The sequence below is a fragment of the Monodon monoceros genome, unplaced genomic scaffold (genome assembly GCF_005190385.1).
Source record: "Monodon monoceros isolate NGI ecotype Baffin Bay Population unplaced genomic scaffold, NGI_Narwhal_1 Super_Scaffold_18, whole genome shotgun sequence".
Classification (NCBI taxonomy): Eukaryota; Metazoa; Chordata; class Mammalia; order Artiodactyla; family Monodontidae; genus Monodon; species Monodon monoceros.
The window spans coordinates 37,702,834-37,722,813 of record NW_021703774.1 but is presented as its reverse complement, the minus strand read 5'-3'; the positions used below and the strand labels follow the sequence as shown (position 1 = coordinate 37,722,813).

The following is a 19,980-nucleotide window of genomic DNA, read 5'->3' as shown; positions in this document are numbered from 1 at the left end:
CACGGGTGATTCACTGGGGCCTCTCTGGTGTCAGAGGAATGGGCTATATGATCCAGGCCCCATTCCATCCCTAGGATGGAATGCATTCTAGGGTGCCTACAGCTGCAGACCCCTGAGAGCTCCTCCCTACCTGGGGGACAGGGCGTGGCTCTTCTCCCCACCTGCACATGCCCTGCAGGCAGAAAGCTCAGACAGTACAGACATAAATCACCCTGGCAGAGTTATTTTTGTCTTCAGATTCAGCATCTCAGGGCTCTGTCCAAGATGGAACTTGGAACTGGGAAGTGGGGATAGGGATGCCTGGTGTCCAGGAGGGAAGCACAGAAGGAGAGAGGGCTGGTGTAGTCAGGAGGGTCAGGGGCTACGTGTGTGCAGCTGGTACACAGGCACTGAGCAGGGACATCTTGTCTTCTGAGCGTGTGTGTGTGTGTGTGTGTGGGTGTGTGTGTGTGTGTACACGTGCATGACCTCTAAACAAGAGTGAACTATATGCCTACGTGGCAGTCTTGCTGTATTTCCCAGTATATGTCTATTTTTAGGCCACTGGTTCTCAAATAGAGGTGAAGTTTGGGGCAGGGGGTGGGATGCATAGACATTTTAATTTCATTTTTTAACTATGTAATTCAGTGCCATTAATTACATGTACAAGGTTGTGTGACCATCACCATCATCCATTTCCAAACCTTTTTCATGATTACAAACAGACACTCAGTAACCGTTAAGCAATAACTCCCATTCCCCATTCCCCAAAACTCTCATAGCATCTAATGTACTTACTGTCTGTATAAATTTGCTTATACTAGATAAGTGGATCTTATAAGTGGAATCATATAATATCTGTCTTTTTGTACCTGGCTAATTTCACTTAGCATAATGTCTTCACGATTCAGCCATGTTTTAGAAGGAGTCAGAACTTCATTCCTTTCAATGATTGAATAATATTCCATTTTATGTATATACCACATCTTGTTTATCCATTAATCTGTTGATTGACATTTGGGTTGTTTCCACCCTTTGGCTATGGTGAATAATACTGCTTTTGAGCACTGGTGTACAGGTATCTGTTCAAGTGCCTGCCTTCCGTCCCTCTAGGTGTATATCTAGGAGTGGAATTGCTGGAATACACAGTAATTGTGTGTTAGCTGCCAAACAGTTTTCCACAGAGGCAATGTGTGAGAGTTCCAGTTTCTCCATACCCTGTCAAAATTAGTTATTTTCTGTTCTTGTTTTTTTTTTATTAAAAACCATCCTAAAGGATGTGAAGTAGTATCTCATTATGGTTTTGATTTGCATTTCCTATGACATGTATTGTTGAGTATCTTTTCATGTGCTTTTTGGTCATTTGTATGTTTTCTTTGAGAAATGTCTGTTCAAGTTATTTACCCATTTTTTAGTTGGATGGCTTGTATTTTGTTGTTGAGTTGTAGGAGTTCTTTATATATTTCTGGTCATGAAATCCTTATCAGATATTTTCTCCCATTCTGTGGGTTTGCCTTTTCACTCTCTTGATTGTATCCTTTGATGCACAAAAGTATTTAATTTTCATGAAGTCTAATCTACCTATTTTTCTTCTATTCCATATGCTTTCAGTTTCATAGATAAGAAATCATTGCCAAATCAATATTACAAACATTTCTCCATATGTTTTCTTCCAACATAAAATTCAGTTTTATGGTTTTACCTCTTACATTTAGATCTTTGATCCTCTGTGAGTTAATTTTTGTATGCAGTATAAGGAAAGGGTCCAGCTTTGTTCTTTTGCATATGGATATCCAGGTCTCCCAGCATCATATGATGAAAAGACTGTCCTTCCTTGGAACCTTTGTCAAAAATAATTAACTGTATAGGTTTAGGGTTTATTTCAGGATTCTCTATTCCATTCACTGTTCTGTAAGTCTGTCCTATGCCAGTACCACTCTATTTTGATTACTGTAGCACTGTAGTAAGATTTTATATCAGGAAGTATGAGCCATCCAACTTTGTTCTCCTTTTTCAAGATAGTTTTGTCTATTCAAAATCCCTTGAGAATATATATGAAATTTAGGATGTATTATTTTATGTGTGTAACAATGCCATTGGGATTGTACTGAATCTATAGATTGCATTCACCAGAATTGTCATATTTTTTAAATTAAAGTATAATGGACATACAACATTCCATCAGTTTCAGCTGTACAACATAATGATTTGACATTTGTATACATTGTGCAGTGATCACCACAATAAGTCTAGTTACCATCTGTCACCATAGAAAGTTACAGAATTTTTTTGGTGTGTGTGATGAGAGCAACTTTAATATTTGCAATACAGTATTATTGACTGTAGTCACCACGCTGCACATTATATCCCCATGACTGATTTATTTTATAGCTAAAAATTTGTATCTCTTGATCCCCTTAACCTGTTTCACCCACTCCCCGATACCCTCCCCTTGGCAACTACCAATCTGTTCTCCGTATCTATGAGGTTTTTTTGTTTGTTCATTTGTTTTGTTTTTTAGGTTCCACGTATAAGTGAATTCATAAAGTATTTGTTTTCCTCTGATTTATTTCATTTAGCATAATACCCTCAAGGTCCATCCATGTTGTCAAAAATGGCAATATTTCATTCTTTTTTATGGCTGAGTAGTATTCCATTGTGTGTGTGTGTGTGCGTGTGTGTGTGTGTGTGTGTGTGTGTGTGTGTGTGTATCTCCTGCACCTTCTTTATCCGTTCATCCGTGGATGGGCACTTAGTCTGCTTCCATGTCTTGGCTATTGTAAATAATGCTGCTACAAACATTGGAAGTGCATATATCTTTTCAAACAAGTTTTTTCATTTTCTTTGGCTAAGTATTCAGAAGTGGAATTCCTACGTCATATCATAGTTCTATTTTGAAATTTTTGAGGAACCTCCATATTGTTTCCATAGTGACTGCACTAATTTACATTCCCACCAACAGAGCACAAGGGTTCCCTTTTCTCCACATCATCGCTAACACGTGTTATTTCTTGTCCTTTTGATAATAGCCATTCTGACAGGTGTGAGATGATAGCTCATTGTGGTTTTGATTTGCATTTCTCTGATGATTAGTGATGTTGAAGATCTTTTCATGTGCCTGATGGCCATCTGTATGTCTTCTTTGGAAAAATGTCTATTCGGGTCCTCTGCCTACTTTTTAATTGGATTGTTTGCTTTGTTGTTATTGAGCTGTATGAGTTCTTTATATGTTTTGGGTGTTAACTCCTTTTTAGATATATGATTTGCAAATATGTTCTCCAATGCAGTAGGTTTTCTTTTTATTTTGTTGATCTTTTCCTTTGTTGTACATAAGCTTTTTAGTTTGATGTAGTCCCATTTGTTTATTTTTGCTTTTGTGGCCATTGCCTTTGGAGTCAGATTCAAAAAAATATCACCAAGTGGCATGTCAAGGAGCTTACTACCTATGTTTCCTTCTAGGAATTTTATGGTTTCTGGTCTTACAATCAAGTCTTTAATTCATTTTGAGTTAATTTTTGTGTATGGTGTAAGATAGTGGTCCAGTTTAATTCTTTTGCATGTAGCTGTCCAATTTTCCCAACACCAGTTATTGAAGAGGATATCCTTCTCCATTTTTGCCTCCTTTGCCATAAATTAGTTAGCCATATATGTGTGAGTTTATTTCTGGGCTTTCTATTCTGTTCCATTGATCTGTGTGTCTCTTTTTATGCTAATACCATACTGTTTTGATTACTGTAGCTTTGTAATATAGTTTGAAGTCTGGAAACGTGATGCTTCCAGATTATAGTTCTTTCTCAAGATTGCTTTGGTTATTTGGGATCTTCAGTGGTTCCATATAAATTTTAAGACTTTTTGTTCTATTTCTGTGAAAAATGCCATTGGAATTTTGGTTGGGGTTACATTGATTCTGTAGATTGCTTTGGGTAATATGGGCATTTTTACAATATTATCTCTTCCAATGCATGAGCATGGTATATCTTTCCATTTTTTTGTCTTCTTCAATTTCTTTCATTAATATCTTATAGTTTTCAGTGTACAGATCTTTCACCTTCTTAAATTTATTCCTAGGTACTTTATATTTTTACAGTTGTAAATGAGGTTGTTTTCTTAATTTTAGTTTATGATGGTTCATTATTAGTGTATAAAACTGGGACAGATTTTTATATGTTGATTTTGTACCCTGAAACTTAACTGAATTCATTTATTAGTTCTAACAGTTTTTTTGGTGGATTCTTTAGGGTTTTCTCTATATAAAATCATGTTATCCACAAACAAATAGTGACAGTTTTGCCTCTTCCTTTCCAATTTGGGTGCCTTTTATTTCTTTTTCCTGCCTAATTGCTCTGGCTAGGACTTCCAATTCCATGTTGAATAAAAATGGCAAAAATGGGCATCCTTGTCTTCTTTGCAATCTTAAGGGAAAAGCTTCCAGCTTTTCACATTTGAGTAGGATGTTAGCTGTGGGTTTGTCATATATGGACTTTATTATGTTGAGGTACATTCCATGTATAACCACTTTGTTCAGAGTTTTATCATAAATGGATATTGAATTTTTCCAAATTCTTTTTCTGCATCTATTGAGACGAGCCTATGATTTTTATTCTTCATTTTGTTAATGTGGTGTATCACGTTGATTGTAGTGAATATTGAACCATCCTTGCACCCATAGAATAAATCCCAGTTGATCGTGGTGTCTGATCCTTTTAATGTGTTGTTGAATTCAGTTTGCTAATATTTTGTTGAGGATTTTTGCACCTATGTTCATCAGGGATTTTGGCCTGTAATTTCCCTTTTGTGTGGTGTCCTTCTCTGGTTTTGGTATCAGTGTAATGCTGGCCTAGTAAAACTTTTCAGAAGAGTTTGAGAAGGATAGGTATTTAATCTTCTTTGAGTGTTTGTAGAATTCACCTGTAAAGCCATCTGGTCCTGGACTTTTGTTTGTTGGGAGTTATTTTTTGTTTTTTTTTAAATTACTGATTCAATCTCCTTACTAATAATTGGTCTATTCAGATTATATTTCTTCATGATTCAGTCTTGGAAGATTGTATGTGTCTAAGAATTTATCCATTTCTCATAGACATCTATTTTTTAAAAGATCATCAGGTGGTTCTGGCCCTCTTCCCAGATGATAACCACTGCTGGGACAGGGGAGGTGGGTGACTCTAGGCTTCCTCCCACAAGGTATTGCCAAAGTGAAGGAGCTCTGAGTTACACAGTTGGGCCGTGTGCTTCAAGGATGGAGCTTTTGATGAGAAGTGGGGAGAGGTTAAAAGCTCTTCAGTCTCTAAGAGGTGCCATTTAGGACTGGTCTCCCCAAGTTTTCTTCTACTCTAATGATTTCTTCTGAGAATGGGGCCACTGTGACCCTTCTCCCTGAAAGGCCAGTGGGGTGAGTGGGAGCCCCTAGGAGTGGAGGCATGGACAGGCAAGCTACTAAAACTGCCTCTGATAGGACTAAAGGTAGCCTCATGGCTTACAGATGGTTTCATCCGGCTTCCTAGGGTGGGAGACAACAGAGGAATTGGTAGCATGTGTTTCTTGGATATGTCCACAGTGCTGCAAATGCCCCTTGGGAACATGGTGTAGGTGAGGCCACAGGTTGAGATTCAGAGTTTTCAGATCATGTCCATTTCTCTTGTACCATGACCTGGCATGCCTGTCTAGAAGCAAGCCATGTTTCATTTCATCTGCCCTTTCCTCTGCTTCCCTGGGTCACTCCCTCCATACCTGTCGTTAGCTAGAGTCACAGCTTTCTACCTGGTCTCCCTCCCTTCAATTGTCCAAACACCCCACCCCCCTTACCCAGTCATTTCTTTTTTTTTTTTTTTTCTTTTTTTTTTTTTTTTTTTGCTGTACGCGGGCCTCTCACTGTTGTGGCCTCTCCCGTTGCGGAGCACAGGGTCCAGATGCGCAGGCTCAGCGGCCGGGGCACGAACCCATGTCTCCTGCATCGGCAGGCGGACTCTCAACCACTGTGCCACCAGGGAAGCCCTACCCAGTCATTTCTTAAACCTTGCTGCCCTTTGTGCTTTGCACAGAGAGAAAGGTTCTTGTGGCCCCTGGGGCAAAGCTCGGAGATGGCCTCCCCTGCTGGGAGGTTACAGGGGAATAATTGAGATGTAGCTCTGATGTAGCTTGTGTGTACAGCAGTCTACCTTGCGCCAGTGCTGCCTGAGAGCCAAAGCAAGCATTAGCGTCTTCAGCTTGCAAATGAGGAAAATAAGGCTCAGAGAGGAAAGTTTCTCCACTAGTTGTGGCTGGGGTATGACTCAGACATGGTTAGCTGGCTCTACATACAGTGCTGGAAGAGGATTCTGTGAGAAAACAGAACGCAGACTCAAGCTCTGGCCTCCTCTACTTCTGATGGTGTTTGCAGAGAAGGCTGCTTGAGCCCTTGGGTGGGCTCACCTTGCTACGTGGCCCAGGCTGCTCCCTCCTGTGCACCCCTCCTGAGTGAGCCCCGACTCTCAGTGGTCATTGTGGGACCAGGCGTGACTCTAGAGCTGGGATATGGTGCCCACACTTTAGCAGGGACAGGGAGACCTCTGTCCTGGCCTAGGAAGGCAGTGGAGCTACTGGGGCAGAGACCCCGCTGTAACGCAGTGCTGCACGAGCAGAGAATGCAAGTGTGAGGATGGAGGAGACCCCCTCTAGTCACCCCTCTTACACATGCACCCCATATTCCATAGGGGAGGGGACTAGGCCTCAAAAGGAAAAGCTCAGGGAGCCAATAACCCTCTCCCTTATCATTAAGAGCCCTCCACCTCCGGGGAGCCCGTCTCCAGACCACTCTTTCTACTCCCCACCCCCACCCAGGCGCTCTTGCTTCTGCACGGCCCTGTGGGGAATGCAAGATTCCTCCCAACTGGGCTCCCGGTTCCTCCCCACCGCATCCCCATCACTGAAACACCCCCCCAGGGATAGGGGCAAACGGGACTAGCTCTCCAGACGAGTCCCATCGCTTCGTTCAGGGCTGCTCTGCTGAGAGCTCGCGAGAAGGCACATGTACCCGAGTGCACATCAGGGAGAGAACTGGTCCTCACTCTGGGATTCTCCCACACCACCTCTCACCTCTCCCCGTGAGGGGGGTGGGAGACTTCACCATATAGCCTAGGTGTGATGAATGTCTGGAGTTCAGATGTGAGTGGGACGGTAGTGGATACTTTCTCAAGGAGGGCAGAACCGGCAAGTTTCCTTGGCAGCTGAGCGGCTGCGCCCTGATGGAGCAGTGGGAAGGCACCCCACTTGGGGGTCATGCATTTGATGGCTCTGAAAGTCAGCATCCTAGTATAAGAAATGGGAATTTTAACAGTGCAACAGAAAATTATTTATTGGGAGAGTCAAACCCTAGAATAATCCAGTGAAATTGTTCTAACCATCATGTTTCAAAACTAGACAATTGCTTGAATCGAATTCTTTGCTCTAGTGCTTTGTGCGTGGGACGGTATGATCCGCTGGCTGAAACGATGAGTGTCACAGCCCAGTCACATGCCACAGGGTGGCACAGATCACAAGGGACAGTGACAGTGATGTCAGAGCCAACTCTTCAGTAACATACAAGTTCTCAGAATTCTCAGTTGTTTGTCCATTTTGGTAGAAAGCGACAATTTTTAAGAGTGGAATTACAACTATGCAAATATATGCTTTGTATCCGATTCTTTAATCCAGAAAAAACAAGAGAATGCAGCCAACCAGAAGATGTTGGGGGTGGGAGGTGGATGGATCTTTCCTTAATTATTGTCCTCTTTTGGCGGTGAGAAGGACAAACTGCAGAGGTAATCCAGAGTACATCAGGTGCAGGCTTGCCTGGGTGAATGACTTCCGTATCCACTTCACCGGGTGGCTGTGAGGAGTGAGTCACAGATGTGTACAAAGTGCTTAGCCCAATATCTGGTCCTTTGTTGAATGCCTGGTTGGTGTTAGCCGCTACTTGTGTTGAAGGCTCAGCTGAGGAAGGGAGAAGCGCTGGAGAGCGACTCGGATGTAAGGTGGTGATGAAACGTCAAGTCTCAGCGCTCGCCTGTCTCTCCCGACGCTGGCTCCCCTTGCTGCTGTTTTCAGGACAGACCCTTTCCCCTGTTTTCCAGGCCGGAAGGCAAAAGGAATATTCAGAAGACTATGCCTAGGGTGGAGATAAACCTGGTCCCAACTTTCCAAAGCCATGCAAATCCTGCAGGATTGTGCAGGAGTAGAAGGTTGAAGGGGGTGGAGGGCAATGAGCTGAACCCTCAGACAGGGAAGTATTTGGTGGGTTCGATTTCTGCAAGTCGCAGTTCATCTTCACCTTTTTTTAGATTATTATAGTTGATTTACAATATTGTGTTAGTTTCAGGTGCACAGCAAAGTGATTCAGATGTGTGTGTATATATATATATATATATATATATATATATATATATATGTAATTTTCCATTATAGGTTACTACAAGATATTGAATATAGTTCCCTGTGCTACACAGTAAATCCTTGTTGCTTACCTATTTTATGTATAGTAGTTTGTATCTGTTAATCCCATACTCCTAATTTCTCCCTCCCACTCTCTTCCCCCTTTAGTAACCAACCGTAAGTTTGTTTTCTGTCTGTGAGTCTGTTTCTGTTTTGTATATAGATTCATTTGTATTATTTTTTAGATTCCACATGTAAGTGATATCATACAATATTTGTCTTTCTCTATCTGACTTACCTCGCTTAGTATGATATTCTCTAGATCCATCCATGTTACTGCAAATGGGAATATTTCATTCTTTTTAATGGAGTAATATTCCATCGTGTGTGTGTGTGTGTGTGTGTGTGTGTGTGTGTGTGTGTGTTTGTATGCCACATCTTCTTAAACCAGACCTCTGTCGATGGACACTTGGGTTGTTTCCATGTCTTGGCTAATGTAAATAGTGCTGTGAACCCTGGGGTGCATGTGTCTTTTTGAATTATGGTTTTCTCAGGGTATATGCCCAGGAGTGGGATTGCTGGATCATATGGTAGCTCTATTTTTAATTTTTTGAGGAATCTCCATACTGTTTTCCATAGTGGCTGCACCAATTTACATTCCCACCAAAAGTGTAGGAGGGTTCCCTTTTCTGCACACCCTCTCCAGCATTTATAACTTGGAGACTTTTTGATGAAGTCATTCTGACAGGTGTGAGGTGATACCTCATTGTGGTTTTGATTTGCACTTCTCTGATAATTAATGATGTTGAGCATGTTTTCATGTGCCTGTTGGCCATCTGTCCTCTTTGGAGAAATGTCTGTTTAGGTCTTCTGCCCGTTTTTTTTGATGGGTTGAGGGGTTTTTTCTTTTATTATTATAATGAATTGTATGAGCTGTTTGTATTCTTTGGATATTAAGCCCTTGTCGGTCACCTCGTTTGCAAATATTTTCTCCTATTCTGTAGGTTGTCTTTTCGTTTCGTTGATCATCTCCTTTAATGGGAAAAGGTTTTAAGTTTGATTAGGTCCCATTTGTTTATTTTTGCTCTTATTTCTTTTGCCTTGGGAGACTTATCTAAGAAAATATTGCTACAATTTATGTCCCAAGAATGTTTTGTCTATGTTCTCACTAGGAGTTTTATGATGTCATGTCTTATGTTTAGGTCTTTAAACCATTTTGAGTTTATTTTTATATATGGTGTGAGAGAACATTCTAATTTTATTGATTTACATGTAGCTGTCCAGCTTTCCCAACACCACTTGCTGAAGAGCCTGTCTTTTCTCCATTGTATACTCTTGCCTCCTCTGTTGTAGATTAATTGACTGTAGGTGTGTGGGTTTGTTTCTGGGCTCTCTATTCTGTTCCGTTGATCTATATGTATGTTTTTGTGCCCACACCACGATTACTGTAGCTTTGTAGCATTGTCTCAAGTCTGGAAGGGCTATGCCTCCAGCTTTGTTCTTTTTCCTCAGGATTGCTTTGACAATTCAGGGTCTTTTGTGGTTCCATATAAATTTTAGGATTATTTGTCCTAGTTCTTTGCATCTTCCACTTTCTTAAGTTCTCCTATGGAATCATGAGACAGGATAGTGTTAACCTGATTTCAAAGGTCATGACTAGTGCTTCCCTAGACAGGGGGGAGGTGTTGTTGAGGGAGAGTTGGAGGCTGAACGCTGGTCTACCTGTCTTAGCACTGGAGCAACTCTGATGGGGGAGGCGTGTCACCAGCTCCACATTTGGCCCCATTTCTTCCTTCTTGATTGGTGACTTGGCTCACACTGAGGAAAGACGGGTGGGAAGAGAGACTGCTCTGGCTGGGAGAGGTTGAAAGGTCTACGAGACGTCGATATAGCCATGCTGTGTGTGGGAAAATCCAGGTTTAGAGTTGGGGCTGGAGTGAAAAGCAACATTACTTTGTGAATGTGAAGGGAGGGAGAGGTTTCTCACAAGTGTCACTTCACTGCATCACTGCAGCAAGGTTGGAAGTAGGAATTTTTGTTGAGAAGACAACTGAGGCTTAGAAAGATCAAGAAATTTCTTCAGGGTCACAGCAGGGTGGGCATCTGTACCAGTCTTGTCAGCACCTCTGTTGGCTCTTAGCTGCATGAAGGTGAGGTGAGCATTGAAGCAGAAAGACCTCATGGAGCACAGAGAGCAAAGGGCAGGGCTTTGGGGGAGGACCGCATTTAGGGGATGGAGGAAGAAGAAGCCGTAAAGGAACCGAGTCCTAGGGCTGCCGTTACAAATTGTCTCCATCTGGGTGGCTTAAAACAAGAGAAATTTATTCTCTCACAGTTGTGGAGGACAGAAGTCTGAAACCAAGTTGTCTGTAGGGTTGGCTCCTTCTGGAGGCTCTGAGAAAGAATCGTTCCATGCCTCTCTTCTAGCTTTTGGTTGCTGTCAGCAATCCTTGGCATTTCTTGGCTTGTAGCTACAAAACTCCAGTATCTACCTCTGTCTTCACATGACCTTTTGCTCTGTGTTTCATGTCTTCTCTTTTCTGTCTCTAAGAAGGACGCTTATCTTTGGGTTTAGGGCCCACCCTGATGCAGAATGATCTCACCTTAAGATTCTTACCTTGTTACATCTGCAAAGACCCTTATGCCAAGTTACATCACATTTTGAGTTTCGGGTGGACGTATCTTTTGGTGTCTGTAATTCAGTCTCCTACACTGAGGGAGCATAAAGCAAGGAAGAGAGTGGCAAATATGGCCCTAGTGAAAGGCCAGAGGCCAGTGGCTCCCACACAGCAGTGCCATCTCTTCTCTGAGCAGCAAACAAGGGATGTATCTCCTTCACTTGGTGGCTTTGAGAAGGAGAGATCCTCATTCCTCTTGGGTTTGAATCTTCCTGAAGACAGGAACAGGTGCATCTGTAGGAGTCTTTCAGACACAGGCCAGTCTGTCAACAGAACACCTTGCTGATCCTCTAGTTCTCAGTGGGGGCCCTTACAAGAGTGAATGAGATGATGCCACTCCTCATGGGATGTCACTAAGGGATCATGGTCATGGTCCCTAAGGGACAAGGTCATTCTTGATTAATGCCGGAAGAAAGTACAGATGTTGCATGGTAGTGGGAGGGACTGGCCTGTGAGCCACACTCTGAGAGCCACTGGACCAGGCCACTTGAGAGCAGAGGACCTCTAACCTCTAGATTCTTCATAGATAAAGTCCACTGGGACCTCTGCATTCCTGTTCCTCCTACCCGGTGCCGTGCCCTGAGGGTAGCTGGTGACCTCACCACTGTGCAAGGAGGCAAGATCTTCCCAGTAACCAAAACATTCAGCTCATGTGTCTTACAGCTCCTCTTTCTTGCCTTGACCAATCAAAGCCTGACTCTCACGCTAAGTCACACCCCTATCCTGATAAATTAAAGGACCACACTAACAGGTCCTAATGTACCTAGTGAATCCTCTCCTTAAAAGCTCTGAGAGCCTCAGCTTCATGGCCTCTCCCCTCACCTTGGCCTGATCTCTCTGCTTCACAGTTCTGTCCCTGGATTCTTTAGAGAACTTGCTGATGGACTGGGAGTAAGAGAAACTAGTGGAGAGAGGTGGTGGGGCAGGGATGGAGGTTATTAACGTATGTGAGAGAAAATCACCCTTTTCCCTAAAACCAAGGCATTTTCCTAGCAGAATGGCTTAGAACGTGGGCATGGATGGGGGCTCAGATGGCTGAGGTTTGAATCTTAGCTCCACTATCTGAGTATCCTTAGGTGGTCACCTACCCTTTCTAAGCTTGGTTTCTTCATTTAAAAAATGAGGATAAAGACTTTCCCCACCTGCTGGGGCTGCTATGAGGATGTCATGAGATAGCACACATTTAACAAAGTCAAAAATGTAACAAAGTCAGCCCCTCCCACTGGGACTACTACCACAAAGACATCTTTCCCTGGTGGGTGGCCTTTCTGCCTTTGTGTCATTACATGTGCTTCTCCCTGTGTGAGCCCCTTTGCCCAAATCTTTCACCTTTTATTCCCAATTCCAGCTCATCCTTCTAGAATCATCTCACGGGTCGTCCCCACAAAGAATGATACATAATACATTTACTCAGCAACTATTAAATGTCAGGTACTCTTCTTAAGAGTTTACTTATATTATCCAACCTTATCCTCATGATAACCCTATGAAATCAATAGCTTTATCTGCTTTTACAAAGAAACTGAGGCTTGGGGACCATGATCCCAAGTCTGTCTGGGATCCAAAGCTTGTGCTCATGTTGCACGTGACTCCACTGACTCCGCCCCCCCCCCCCCCCCCACTCCGGGCACATTTAGCACCTTGTGCTTCAGCATGTGCCCACATGGAGGACAGCAGAGTGGCAGTGATCTCACCAGTCACCAGCCCTGGGGTTCTGAGTCCCTGGTCAGCAGATCTGGCCTGGGCTGCCTGGGTCAGAATCACCTGGGATCTTGTTGCAAATGCCAGTTTCTGACGCTGCCACGGGAAATTCTCCCTCAGTAGATAACAACACCTCCAGGTGGTTCTGAAGTGCAGCTAGATTTGAGAACTGTTGTTCTGGTCCAGCCAAGCAAGGACATGACTTGCCCGAGGTCACATAGCAGCCAGTCAGCAGCAGAGTTGGGACCACTCTAAGCCTGTGTTCTTTCTACTGTTCTCTGTGTGTTTCAGATTTGGGCCATGCGTCTGAATTCAATTAAAACCAAAATAAATCCCTTTTGGTTTATCTATGGTTTTCTCTGATTCATACGTCAGTCTCTATTTATGCAAACCACTGAGAGCTGACATTATGTAAATCTTTTTACTCCCCAATCTAAGCTCTTTTAAGCAACTGGACTCCCGTTCTCTGTGCTGTCAGAACTCTAGGTGGTCCCTTACCCTCCCAGGGCTGTCTTTCCCCTACATGTGCTGCAGGGACCCTGTTGCTCAGTGACCCTGAGGGGACTCCTCCCCTTGGTCTGGTCTTAAGGGGGCTTAAGAGGGACTGGGCCCTCCTTAAATGCAACCCAGAAGAGGCAATCGATGGTCCTGACTCACCTCAGCTTCCAGTGGGATTACTTTTTCAGACAAACTTGAAAATAACTGCTCAAGAAGCCCTGCAGATTGAAGAGCCGGGTGTCAATTCAGTTCAGCTCAACAACTGTTTGTTAACGGCCTCCCAGGCTCTGGGCCATTGCTTGCTGAGCCTTCAGAGGAATGTGGAGATAGGTGGGTGAGGCACAGCAGCCACCTCTGCCCTGGGGCATTCTCTGTCTCCCCATATACAGTCAGTCACGAGCTGCTCAGCATTCAGCATGGGTCTCCCATGCCCAACACATCAGGCACCCCTGTGGGCTGGCAGGACTCTGTCTGGCTAGGGAGGATCCAGACCTATCCCATCAGTGGTGCCTGGACCAGTGTTAGCCTGTGTCTAGGGCTGGACCTCCCCAGTGGGTGATTAGTGGGGGTCCCTGGTAATAACCTCTCCAGACAGACCCTGGCACCTCTCTGTTGATGTGGCCCCTGTCTACGGACTGCTGATGTGAAGAAAGGTGACGTCAAGGCGAGAGCACTGGCCGATACCCTGGAGTTCTGTTTCTGCTTAGCTGTGTGACCCTGAGCAGGCCACCCTACCAACTAAACCCCAGTCTCCTCCACTGTCAGATTGTGGAGGAAGTCCTTGCACACCTCCCAGGAGCTTTAGCTTAAATGAGATGATGCACTTGAGTATGTGGAATATGCTATAAAACACAACACAAAGTACTGTATTATTAAAATCATTAATTGTTCATTCTCAAAGGGACTTTAGAGATGATCTCATCCAGTGGTTTTCAAAATGACAGTTCAGGCCACAGAATCCTTTCCTGGGATGAAATCTTACATTGAAGCCCAATACGTAACAGGAAAATGGAAAGAAAGAAAACCCGGCACAACTCTGCTGGGAGCTGAGGGAGGAGGTTGTCCCGCGGGGTGCGAAGGGGTGGCTTGCTCAGGGCCCAGCAGGGCTGAAATGAGCACTCCCGTCTTCCAATTCCTAGTCCAGGCTCTTCCCATTGACATCAGATTGTCTTCCACAGGAAGATCCAAGTTTACATAAAAGAAAAATTCAAGAGCAGTTGTCCTTAGATCTAAAATACTTGGTCAAATGCCTGGTCACAGCTGCCTCTGGAGATGAAGACTCCATGAGTAACTTCTCCAAAAAGTCAGCTGAAGCCAGTAAGCAGAGGCCTAGGCCTCAGACTAGAAAAGCTGTTAGACCACATCAGCTCTGGTCCCCTTGGGGGAATGCTAATTTTACTTGCTGATTCTCAAAGGCAGGCTCAGGCATTTCTGCAGGGCAGAAAGATGTTCCCTAGTTTACCTGCCCATTGGATGAGCCAGTGATGTTCAGGTGGGGCTACCCCAGGCACACAAGATGACCCTTTAGGAAAAGCCAAGAAGCTTCAGAAGACTCAGCACAGACCCAGACACCCACGTCCCCTCCCCAGGAGAGCCCCAGCCCGTGAGTGCTGAACTGACCCCACTGATGATGTGGCTACAACATCCGAATATGCTGCCCAGGCCAGGCCCCTGGCCCCTGGTCCAGGATTCTGACCCCCACGAGGCATTTGGATTGAAGAGCCCAGTATTTCCACGCCCTCCAGGAAGAGCTACCATTTCCCGTCACACATATCCACCATGGATGCATAATAAGCATTTGTGAGCCGACTGGTATACTTCATACTTCACCGTACAACCGCTTGGTGTAGGAAGTTTGGGGTTGACTCCTCAATATCTGAAGAAGTACTTCCTTTTCTTTAGTCTTAAAACATCTCATTTCCGGTCTCAAGGGCCGCCTGACCTTTGATGTTGAGAGAGCTGTTAAGAGGACCCTGTGTGTTCTGAGCCAATCCCTTCCTTTTATAACATTATGACCTCTGTGACTGCATCTTTCCAGGTTAAGACATTCTAACATTGATTCATTGGCTCATATTTATCTGTTCTTCATCCATTCATTTCTTCATCCATTCTACAGATATTTACCGAGGACCCCCTAGGTGCCAGGTACTTTCTAAGTGCTGGAAATAGCGAACAAAACAGACAATCCCTGCTCTCGTAGGGTAGGTAATAAATCTTTAAAAAGTAAAAGACACAATGTGACATGCAAAGTACAGTGCTAGACCTGCAGGGAGCCTTCCGAGGGGATAAGGTATGGACGTAAGTAACTGGTATCTTGTTTGGGAATTGTTGCTTGCAAGGAATAGAACCCCACCCAAACGAGCTCAAGTAAAAAGGGGGATATTGATAAGAATCAGATGTCCTTCAGAATAAAGGCAGGACCAGAGCAATCGGCTCTAAACGCCATCATCTCTTTGGGGTATATTCACGTTGTCATATGTTCTCCCTTCCTCCCTCTTTTTCTCATTCCTCCTCTCTGTCCCACCTTCCTTTCTTATCCCCTTTGCCCCTCCTCCCTTCTCTAAGAAGGGGTGTGAGTAGGGGAGGCAACAGATGGCATCACTACTACAAGTGGACGCAAGATAGTAATTAGGGCAGAAGAGTGATGTGAGCACAGCAAGGGCCGTTAGGGTTGGGAGGTGGGAGGATGACTTAGAGCTCCATGGAATCAAAGAAGGCTTTCTGGAGGAGGTGCTGTTTGAGTTGGGCCTTGGCGTGAGGAGGATTTGGACTCCTCTTAGAGATCAGGGTCCATTGCCAGAACAGAGAAAGGAGGTGGAAGACTGCCAACTCAGAGCACTGGGAGGACAGAAAAAGGTCCTGATCACTCTACTTATCATCATCCCTCCATCCCTATGATGCCTTCAGTTAGATTCCTCTTCAGAGTGGATGGGATTGTCCTGAGTGCCATGGCTTGGATCTGCAGGATCCAGACTACAGGAGCACACGGGGTATGGCTGAAAAGGACCTGGGGAGACAGGGTTATGAGATTACGTAACCCTGGGCAGGGCAGAAGATGGATAAGGGCAGGGCTGGGAGAAGTGCTGTCCAGTGGAGGTCAGAAAGCCACTCACTGGGACCCAAGTAATGTGGCTTGAAGATTTAGCCAGGTGGCAAGAGGGGCAGCTGCTCCATCCTTCCCACCTGTTAGTGTCAAGTCATCCACTGACAGAAGCTTTGATGGAGAAGTCACGTGACAGGTGAGCCTCCAGTCTGCCAACGATCTGCTGACTGATCACTGGCATCAAGCACACAATTCAGTGTTTGTTGGGTTCCTCTGTATTTATTGGCACCTTATATAAAATGACAACGCTGTCGGTCATATCTGAGAACCTAATGAGTGGTGCCATCCGAGAGCCCCGGGTGGGGTGGGGCAGGGCCTTCCTGGAGGAGGTAGAATGAGTCACATATTATATGTGTCTACAAGTCAAAAAACAAAAAGGCCTTGAAACGGTGGGGACAGGAGGATTCATTTTGAGCGTTCACAGTTAGCCAGTGCTTTCACATAAGTACTCTTCTGTTGGCTTTCCATCAAGTCGGAAAAGGAGGGATTTTTCCCACTTTTGAAGGAGGAAACAGAGACTCAGAAGTTAAGATACCTGTTGAGATCACACAACTAATTGGCAGAGCTGGGACTTAATTCTGTCTGACCCCAAAGCCCAGGCTCTGGGCATGCCAACACGTGTGCCTCCCCAAGAGCTGGGGGTCCTGCAGCAAGTCTTTGGGGCAGGTTCTGGGCTGGTCAGAGGCTGCCCGCACAGGGCTGTCCAGATTGTGATGGAAAAGCTGCCCCTGTCCCTCCCACAGACCTCTCCTCTACTTCTCAAGGATCTCAATTCCTCTGGTCCCCAAACCAGCATTTACAGTTTAAAAAATGACCTATTGCAGGTTGCTTCTTTCTTACAAGTTCAGGTATGGGATGAGTCAGACATGCCCCTGAGTGTACCTCCTACATGCAACATAAGTCAGAAATTACAGGGCTTTCCCATAATCGGATGTCGGCGCAAGGGCAACCCTGTAATATGTGGCTTACGCTCCACTCAGATCCAGAGTCTTGAGACGGTACTGTTGGCTGCTGTCCATCCACTGCATGAAGCATTGTCATCGTCAGGAAGAACTTGTTGGACGTTGAATGGGTCTGGGGCTTAACTGCTTGAGTACAAGTGTCTTAGAGGAGACCTATCTGTTATGTGACATTTAGCCACTCGGAGCCTTGATCTCCTCTTCTCTAAAATGGGGATATAACAATATGTGTCCCTGTGACTTTACAGTGTCGTTGTAAGAAATATACGAAGTAACATTAAGGTCACCGGGCCTTTCTTCTCCCGTAAGCTCCCTCACGACAGGGAGGGCTTCTATGTGAGAACAGCGTGTACTTTTCACAGCCAACTGCATTCACTTAGGGTCCAGATCTGCAGATGACAAGGGCAGCCTTAGCCGTCACCCTGCCTGGGAACTCGGCTGAACTTCCTTGCCCTGGACTGTGGTGTAGAACTTCAGTGCATCAGAATCACCGGGGGAGCCTTTTAAGTTACAGATTCAAGGGCTTCCCATCTGGTGACTTTTAGTGCAGTAGGTCTGAGGTGGGGTCAGAGAAATGATTTTTGAAAAGCTTACCAGGTGATACTGAATTGCAGGCCAGAACGGGTTAAAGGGGACCCAGGCTCAGAGGCCAGGACAGGCTCCTTGGAGGAGGCCACTTGGCATCTCCAACCTCTAGGCCTGTAGAAATGGAGAGGTTGGGGGTTTGTTTCTGTTGAAGAGGATGACAGCAGGAGTCAATCCCTTGCTGTTGGAGAGGTGGGAACGAGGGTCAGCAAAGGAAAGTGATGGCAGTCACTGAGCAAGGACCTGGACGTCTTGCAGGGATGTGACTGGACTGTGAGCCCCCTCCCTTAAGGCTGGAGCAGGACGCCAGGCCTGTGATGGGCAGAGGGGCCGAGCTTCGCTGATGCCACAGCTGGGTTAACAGGACGTGTCATTCTGTCTCCCTCCAGATCGTGTTCCGGAAGATCAGCGATGTGAAACGGGAGGAGGAAGAGCGCATGAAACGGAAGAACGAGGCCCCCCTGATCTTGCCGCCGGACCACCCTGTCCGGCGGCTCTTCCAGAGGTTCCGACAGCAGAAGGAGGCCAGGCTGGCCGCGGAGAGGGGCGGCCGGGACCTGGACGACCTGGATGTGGAGAAGGGCAGCATCCTCACCGAGCACACCCACCACGGCCTGGTGAAGGCCAGCGTCGTCACCGTCCGCGAGAGCCCTGCCACGCCCGTGGCCTTCCCTGTGGCCACCGCATCAACAGGGCTGGACCACGCCAGGCTGCAGGCGCCGCCGGGGGCCGACTGCCTGGGCCCCAAGGCCGGCGGGGGCGACTGGGCCAAGCGCAAGGGCTGGGCCCGCTTCAAGGACTCCTGTGGGAAGGCTGAGGACTGGAGCAAGGTGTCCAAGGCCGAGTCCATGGAGACGCTCCCCGAGAGGACAAAGGCGAGTGGTGAGGCCACGCTCAAGAAGACAGACTCGTGTGACAGCGGCATCACCAAGAGCGACCTGCGTCTGGACAGCGTGGGCGAGGCCAGAAGCCCCCAGGACCGGAGCCCCATCTTGGCCGAGGTCAAGCATTCGTTCTACCCCATCCCTGAGCAGACACTGCAGGCCACCGTCCTGGAGGTGAAACACGAGCTGAAGGAGGACATCAAGGCCTTGAACACCAAAATGACGAACATTGAGAACCAGCTCTCTGAGATACTCAGGATATTAACTTCCAGAAGATCCTCTCAGTCTCCTCAGGAGCTGTTTGAAATATCGAGGCCCCAGTCCCCAGAATCAGAGAGGGACATTTTTGGAGCGAGCTGAGAGGTCTGCTGAAAAAAAAAAAAACAAGTCGAAGACAAAACACCCTATACCCTCCTGCCCTATAGACATCACCTCTACCACACACACCTACATGACCAACAACTTTCAAAGTAGCCTCTTCCCGACAGAAAATCCAAGTGGGACCAGGCGCTTAGGCGCGCTCTCTCCTTTTCTCTATCTGGGGGAAGATCCGGGAAGAGGACTGTGCCACCACCCTGCAAGATGGCAGCTGCATCTGAACTGTCTTTGCACAATTTTGGAAGAGGAGGCACGCCACCTAAAGGGTATTTTCCTTCATTTTAAATTTTTTACTGCCATGATATTTGTAAAAGATGAAAACTACCAGGAAAGAACAGCAGACATTGGGGATTGGTGGGAGAGCACCGAGAACCCCTCGTGTATATTACCACCCTGGGCTCCTTCGCCAGGACCGCCGGAGACTGTGGTGGGCACAGGGAGTTCCCAGCATTCCCTGTCCTTGGACAGCCTGTGTCTGAGGTCACCGTCTATTTCCCTACTGTAGTCATTTGTAACAAGCTCGGGACAGGGGGAGCTTGAGGGACAGGGAGGGGAGGGTAGAGCCTTTCGACTTTCTGTCTCTAACGGTTAAGGCCGAAAAGCAGCTGAGGTGCTTTGGGTGCCTCCTGTAGACACTTAGAGCCGGGAATCTTCAGGTCTCCTTTCCCAAAAGAAATGAGCCAAGTGTAAGAGCTGGAGAGGGGCGGTGGCGATCCAGAGGTTCTCTGGGCTATGGTCTGCACCCTGCTCCTATAGGATAGTGGAAGGGGAGGGCCCTGGAGGCCCCGGATGAATCTCTGGCTTGGCTCCATGCCACTGGCCTCATCACA

At 46.0% G+C, this 19,980-nt stretch overlaps 1 protein-coding gene across 2 annotated transcripts in view; it reads left to right on the top strand.

Moving 5' to 3' along the window:
• KCNH1 (potassium voltage-gated channel subfamily H member 1) overlaps positions 1-19,481 on the top strand; it is a 408,422-nt gene extending 388,941 nt beyond the window's left edge. For both annotated transcript variants that reach the window (XM_029229182.1, XM_029229181.1), the window contains exon 11: positions 18,278-19,481. In XM_029229182.1, the coding sequence (XP_029085015.1) occupies positions 18,278-19,132 (855 nt within the window). In that variant the 3' untranslated portion in view covers positions 19,133-19,481. The remainder of the gene's footprint in view (positions 1-18,277) is intronic.
• Positions 19,482-19,980: the final 499 nt, after the last annotated feature.